At 50.8% G+C, this 7574-nt stretch overlaps 1 protein-coding gene across 1 annotated transcript; it reads left to right on the top strand.

Annotated features, from left to right (window-relative positions):
- The first annotated feature begins 383 nt into the window (after window positions 1-383).
- LOC101583780 (tudor and KH domain-containing protein-like) lies at window positions 384-2622 on the top strand. The gene is given in 2 exon segments (XM_023707778.1): window positions 384-694; window positions 696-2622. Coding segments are annotated over 2 exon segments (1686 nt in total). The 5' UTR covers window positions 384-475; the 3' UTR covers window positions 2163-2622.
- The last annotated feature ends 4952 nt before the right edge of the window (window positions 2623-7574 follow it).

Here is a 7574-nt window from a genome sequence, read left to right as displayed (position 1 = left end):
GGCGTGCCTCGTGAAGGGACAGCCGGCGGAGCACTACAGGTGACCCTGGAATGTCCCTGCCATGTTGCCATGCACGTGGGTGAAGTCAGCCTGCCAGGCCTGGGCGGGGAGTCTTTGAAGTATTTGACAGCGATTGCCGCAGGTGACATATAGCTTGTACAGAAGTAGTTAGAGTACAGGACAAGGCAGAGCTCTGAGTCTTGGACAAGGCTAGCGTCATAAGTGATTTTGCTTTTATATCTCAGAGGATGTAATGAATACCGTTATTGCCCATGAGCTTACCGAGTGTCATAACTACGGGAAGCCTTTGTCTCTGAATTTATTCCTGTACCAAGAGCATAAATAGGCTAGTCAGAAGGTTTTGTAGGGGGCCGAGTCGCGGTGCTGGAGGGAGGAGGTGGTGCCCGGGCCGAGGTGCGGTACCCGGCGCGTGAAGACGGACGCTGGAGGAGCGGATGTAAGAGCACAGCAGAAAATGTCCACTGAGCGAACTTCTTGGACGAGCCTGTCCACGATTCAGAAAGTAGCCCTGGGCCTTGGGATCCCAGCCAGTGCTGCGGTTGCCTATATCCTGTACCGCAGGTACAGGGAAAGCAGAGAAGAACGGCTGACATTTGTTGGAGAAGATGACATCGAGATAGAGATGCGAGTTCCCCAGGAGGTTGTGAAGCTTATCATCGGGCGGCAAGGAGCCAGCCAATATTAAACAGCTGCGGAAACAGACAGGTGCTCGGATTGATGCGGACACAGAGGATGTAGGAGACGAGCGAGTGCTACTTATCAGTGGTTTTCCTGCTCAGGTGTGCAAGGCCAAAGCAGCAGTCCATCAGATCCTGACAGAGAATACCCCAGTGTCTGAACAGCTCTCAGTGCCCCAGAGATCTGTGGGCAGAATCATAGGGAGAGGTGGCGAGACAATTCGTTCTATCTGTAAGGCCTCTGGAGCCAAAATTACCTGTGACAAAGAATCAGACGGGATGTTACTATTATCAAGGCTTATCAAAATCTCAGGAACACAGAAAGAAGTGGCAGCAGCCAAGCATTTGATACTGGAGAAAGTGTCAGAAGATGAAGAGCTTCGCAAGAGAATCACCCATTCTGCAGAAGCCAGGGTCGCTCGCAAGCAGCCGATCAGCGTGAGGAGAGAGGAAACCCCGGAGCCAGGTGGTGCGGGGGAGCCTGCTTCGCGGAAACATGCTGGCTGGGGCAGCACACATGCTGCACCCCTGGCAGTTCCTCCCCACAAAGGAGTCGGTGACTCAGCTGTTGTAGGACCAAAAGAGGGTTCTTGGGAGGAACCTGATAACAGCTGTCAGAAGACCGGAGTCCAGGCCAGTCCAGAGAAGTCCATTTTTGAAATCCCCAGTCCTGACTTCAGTTTCCATGCTGATGAGTACCTAGAGGTCTACGTCTCAGCCTCTGAGCACCCTAACCACTTCTGGATCCAAATCATTGGCTCCCGCAGCCTGCAGTTGGATAAACTTGTCAGTGAAATGACCCAGCACTATGAGACGAGTCTGCCTGAAGACTTGACTGTGCATGTAGGAGACATTTTAGCAGCACCCTTATCTACCGATGGCTCCTGGTATCGAGCTCGGATCCTTGGCACCTTGGAAAATGGGAACTTGGATCTCTATTTTGTTGACTTTGGAGATAATGGAGATTGCCCACTGAGGGACCTCAGGGCTCTCAGGAGTGACTTCCTAAGCCTTCCATTTCAAGCAATAGAATGTAGTCTGGCACGGATCGCCCCCTCAGGTGAGCAGTGGGAAGAGGAAGCTTTGGATGAGTTTGACAGACTTACCCACTGTGCTGACTGGAAGCCACTGGTGGCCAAAATCTCTAGCTACGTCCAGGCTGGGATCTCCACTTGGCCAAAGATTTACTTATATGATACCAGCAATGGGAAGAACCTGGATATTGGGCTAGAATTAGTTCGAAAAGGATATGCGATTGAGCTTCCTGAAGACATGGAAGGAAACGGAGGTGTCCCGGACATGTTGAAGGACATGGCCACAGAAACAGATGCTTCTCTTGCTAGTATGCTCACAGAGCCCAGAAGAAGCCCCGAAGAGATAACACATACCTTGTCCTGCCTCAGCTTATCAGAAGCTGCCTTTGTGTCTGGTGATGATAACCTTGAAGATGACTACTTACTCTGAAGTCTGGGCTTCAGCTGGCTCAGCCATCTGCTTTGCTGCTCTGGCACAGGATTTGGTTCCTGGAGAGAAGTCCATAAAGAGACACAAGCAGTCCTTCCTTTTTAAACACAGTCGGGCTTGCTGTGGACCAAGTCTATTTTCACCTGCTGTTGGATGAGAGTGGCCCAAAGGAAGACATACTACACCTCCCTCCCATGTCACCCCAGCCCTCCTGTGTCTTCAGTGTTTAGTGCCGTTACTTCCAGGCTCTTCAGCCTCAGGCTTGGTCCCCCTGCCAGATAAAGCAGCTTGCTGCTCGGCTGTGTCCTCTTTGAGTCTGGGAAATAGCTAGGGCTTGGTCCTTGGGAGCAATGATGATTCAGCAGACTTGAGCCTCACCTCGGCAGGTGACTCTCATTAAGGGAAGTTTTAGGGCCGGGGAGATGGCTCAGTGGAATAAGCGCTTCCGTGGCAAGCGGAGGGCCTGAGTTCAATCCCCGGTTCCGCGAAAAAGAAAAAAGGAAGTTTTAGTGACTGGACTCAGGCTGAAGTTGAGTCAGAAGGCAAAGGCAAAGATGAGCATAGATTAAGCCTTCGGAGGTAGGAGAATGCTGCCTTCCACCTTGAGTTGCTGGTGTTATTGGAGACAGATTTTTGGGACTGTGCTCCAGCTATTTCTTGTAAACTTTAGTTTAAAAAAAAAAAAGTGGTGGATCATAAAATATTCTAAATTGCTAGATAGTAGCCATATGTGTATAAACACACCAAAAGAGAACATGCACAATTCAGTTTAAATCATTTGAGGGATTCTTTGCTAAATAAAGTTCTCAGAAGTACCAAAAAAAAAAAAAAAAAAGAAGGTTTTGTAGGTCAACTGAGATCTCTCATAATGAGAATTAGAAGAAATAACCCCCGCTTTTTTTTCCAGTATATTTTTCTGTGTTTTATCATCTTAAGAATTTTTGCCACTTGGGCCCTTCTCTCCTCTTGGCTTCCAGCCCAGTCACCCTCATATCTTCTTCAACTTATGTGGACCTTTTGCTTTGAACTTCATGATGAGATCTCTGTGTCTAAGAGAGGCTTTCGTACCCTGACCAGCATCTGTGCTGTCTAAGAGGGAGATGGCCTGACCTTCTGTAGCAGGAGTTGCCTTGAGTCTGGCGTCTGAAATGCTCCAGGGGACCTCAGTGGCCGAGCCAAGGAGGTGAGGAGGAGCTGGTCAGGGGAGGTCCAGGGTGACATCCAGGGCCAGCAGCAGCAGCTGCCAGCGGTGGGCAGGCCGACCGCCAGGCCCCCCACCAAGGACATGGCTTCGAGAGTCCCAGGTCCTGGTATTCCCTGGCCCAGGGACCACTCTGAGTCTGGCAGCTTTTGGAGCACAGTCCTGGGAAGGAAAGCCCTCGAGATGTGTGAGCAGTGGGCTGGGGATCAGGTCCCACCAGAGGGTTTTATTTTGTTGTTTATTTATTTATTTTTTTATAGCAGAGACAACATCTGCTACTCAGAGTTGTGCTGTTTTTGAGTACTCTCATCTCTATTATTAAAAACTTTAAAAGGCTAATTAAGAAGTTTTTGGGGGCCGGGGAGGTGGCTAGTAGAGTAGGCGCTTCCTTGGCAAGTGCAAGGACCTGAGTTCAATCCCCGGCTCTGCAAAAAAACCCAAAAAACAAAAAAAACAAAAAACAAAACCAAAAAACAATTCTGCGGGCTGCATCTTGTACAATGAATAACCACTAAGACAACAATATGCCATGTATTAATTAGTGAAAATGTGCTAGTAATCGGTTGTGAAACTCTCATTGCTATTTGTTTCTCAATAAAAATATTAAAAAAAGAAGTTTTTGAGGCCCCTGAGGGCTGGCCTTCAGTTTCTGCAACTTTTTATGAATGTCTGGAGCTGACTGGATAACAAGATCTTTAGGGCAACTTGTCTCTTGGCCTTTCTGGGTGTAATACTTTATAACGGCTCCAGGCAACAGCTGAGTGAGTCACAAACCCACCTGGCTTTCCTCCCTGCTCTGAGTGGTTTTCTTTAGCTTATCAAAGGTAACGGCTTTGTGGGCTGCTCAGTGAAGTCACTCTATTAAGTAAGAAATCATGGGGTCTTGTCTTACTTAGGTCCCCAGATTCTGCCAGGGACACCTGTCCTGCCCATGGGACATCTGCCAGGGGGAGGTGCTGCTTGTCCCTGGAGCACAGAGCCAGGGAGAGCACCCATTCTGCTCCTCTGAAGAGAGTGGAGCCAAGGGTCACAGTGGAATCTGCCAGGTTAGGCTCTGTGACCGCCTCAGGCCCTGAAACGCTGGGGTACACTGTGTGGGATCTCAAGAGGAGGAGCCCAGGTGCCGGTTAACTGGGGAGAGGTCTGTCAAGGAGAAAGGAGCAGGGACTCTGATCATCTCCTCTGCCCCTGCCATCTCCCAGAGTGGGAACTGGGGGCAGCGGGCATGATTTTGGGGCCAAATTGTAAATTGGATTGAGTTTGGAGTGCAGCAGGTCAGATGTAGTGGACATAGTGTGCAGAACAGGCATCTGGCCAGTGAGAGGCCCTAGGAGGGCCACAGGGCCACGGGTGAGAGGAGAAGCTGGGGTCGTCTACAGTCGGTAAGCTCTGAGGGAGCCTGTCTCCTGGGCAGTGTCAGTCCACCACCAGTGCAAGGTTTATGGGCACGGATGGGGAGAAGCGATTCTTTGTCTGCCCCAAGGGTGAGAGGAGACAGCAGAACCAGGAAGCCACCAGCAGTGTAGAGGGAGGCAGTTTGGCACAGAGGGGTTAATGTTTCAGAGCTAAAACCCAGTAGTGGCAGCTCAGGGAGCTGAAAGCCTGCCCATGGTGTGTGTGTGCGTGTGTGTGTGTGCGTGTGTGTGTGTGTGTGTGTGTGTGTGTTGAAAGCTAGAATAGCAGCAGAAGCCTGCAAGGGAAGGCGCGCACGCTCACCAGATCTGAAGTGGGCAGGCACGGGGAGCTGCCTGCAGCACTGGGGTGGGGCCCAGGACCTGGCTCCCTGGGTGGCTGCAGTGGAAACGGCTCGAGACAGGAGGTGCGTTGGTCAGACGGCATCTCGTGTCACTCGATGCAGTGGCGCGAGGCAGAGGCCAGGCTGTAGAGGTGCGGAGTTTACTGTGCCCGGTGCAGCAGACAGCAGGTGACCTTTGGGTTAATACTATCCCCTAGTTATGTCCGTTTTCTTTCTTTCTTTTTAAGTCATTTTCAGTACTTTATTATTGGTACTGGGACTTGAACTCAGGACCTTGTGCTTTCCAGGCAGGTGCTTGTACCACTGAGCTATATTCCCCACTATCCCCTAGTTATCGTGGACTCATCAGGCCCACAATCTTCTGGACAAGTGTCCAGTGAAGGCTTAAATAAGAGACAAATGGAAAGCTTTCAGGGCTGCAGGAGGATCAGAATCCCTCTCACCAAATCCGCAACGCTCAGGGTTATGACCAAGACATTCTCTGGGCAGGATTGTGTTGTCAAAGGAAGGGGACACTGAAGAAAACGCAGGAGTCTGGGCAGGGCTTGGGAGTCCCTTCGAGGACTTCAAGGAATGCATTATGTGAGTTTAGGGGAACTGGCACCCCCGGGAAGGCCTTCTTTGCCTTGAAAACTGAGGTTGGGACCAGGCACCCTTAGCCGGGGCCTTGCCTTGTCCTTGAGGCACCTGGCTTCACACGCCATCTTGGGACGAGGGACGCTGGGGCAGACTCACAAGTCAACACAGAAAGCCAACCGATTAATGCAAATCCTTCTCAGAGCCACTGTGCAGCGGTCTCCCATCGGGTGACAGGGCCGTCTGCAGGCCCACAGAGAAGCGGCCTCTCAAGGAGAGCACAGGGATGTGTGGCGGGAAGATGCTGTAGACCTCGGTGGCTGCAGTTCATGGCCGCGCTGCCCCTAGGCACAGAATGCTCGAGGTGTCTAGGGTAGCTCTCTGGTGTCTTCAGGTATCTGGGACCTACACGATGCCTCCTCCTGTCGCATCTCCTTCATGACACCCTGTGTTTGATGACAGCCAGGGTGCTGAGCTGAGTCCCGCTGAGACAGCGCCTAACCCGGTTGGGTCTGATTCGAGCTTACAGGCTTAAACTTCTGATCTTCCCACCTCAGCCTCCCAGAGAGCAGTAATTGTCCCCTGGGTTACCTTTCCTCCCTCAAGCTGCCTTGTTTAGATATTTTAATTTCAATACGGGAAGCAGGTGAATGCACCACCTAGTCCAGATGCCCACTTGTGCTGCTTTTCTTTACAAAGTCTTCGTTGTTCGTTGTATACAGTGTATGAGTCATCACTCCTGTGGGGACCCCCTGTCCAAGAGGGACAAACATAATGTTTGTGCTTCTCTCTTGTTAATATGCTCTTGCATTAATTGGGTTCCTCAGTCTTGGGAGAGAGCTCACAGGAGAACTGAGGGGAACCTAGTGTGGTGGTTCATGATTGTCATTCCAGAACTCCAGGAGGCTGAGGCAGGAGGATCCCAAGTTCAAATCCAGCTTGGGCAACTTAGTGACTTAGCAAGACCCTGGCTCAAAATAAAAAGTAAAAACGGGCTGGAAACTATAGTTCTGTGCTAACACTTCAGTTAACATGCACACATGCCCAAGCACATAGAAGCACACACACACATGCACACACACACACACACACGCACACACACACACATGCACACACAAATGAAAGGAAGAGAAAAAGGAGGGAAAAGGAAGGAATGTCTCAAACCAGCAGGTCAGTCAACGAAGGTCACCTGGGAGAGGAGCGGGGAGTTGAGGAGGGGACAAAGGACAGGAGACGTGAGAAATGGAGACAAGACAGGATTCTGATCAAGTCTGGTTTATTTAGGGGAGGTGCTGGGTATATATAGTGGAGGCACAGGGAAGTGATGTCAGCGGGTAAAAGGCATGAGTAACTAGGCAACCAGGCTATGACAGGAAGTCCCACCTCCGGGGCCTAGCAGGAGGCTTATGGGAAATAGGCGGGGTAAGAAGAATTAGGAGCTTAGCTCAGCAGAGGTAGGGGAAGAGGAACCTGGAAACCCACTTGCAATAGGATTGGAGCCCTGGAATTATTGAGCCTCCCACAGATTCCCCCTTTACTTTTATATATGTATGTAAAATATGGCTTCTGTAGACGGCTGATTCCCTCAAGGGGGCAGTGCCTGTCTTAGGTCGAGGCGTCCTCTACACGGACCTGACTCAAACCTTACCTGTCATAGGAGACCAGGACAGCAGAAGGTCCCGTTCCTGTCTTAGGTGGTGAGTAGTGTCTCGTGTATGCCCCTCATTACCCGTCTCTGGCTAGCCTGGCCATCTCACCAAGGGTGGGAGGACTAAGAGGTCTCTGGACCTTCATCATCATAAGCTGGTTGTATTCCAGCACAGTTTTCCCTTTCAGCCATCTCAAGCCTGTGATAATGGACCTGTATAGGTTGCATTTT

The sequence above is a fragment of the Octodon degus genome, unplaced genomic scaffold (genome assembly GCF_000260255.1).
Source record: "Octodon degus isolate 3935 unplaced genomic scaffold, OctDeg1.0 scaffold00310, whole genome shotgun sequence".
NCBI classification, from domain to species: domain Eukaryota; kingdom Metazoa; phylum Chordata; class Mammalia; order Rodentia; family Octodontidae; genus Octodon; species Octodon degus.
Note: the sequence above shows the minus strand (reverse complement) of the source record. Positions and strands in the feature narration are given on the sequence as shown.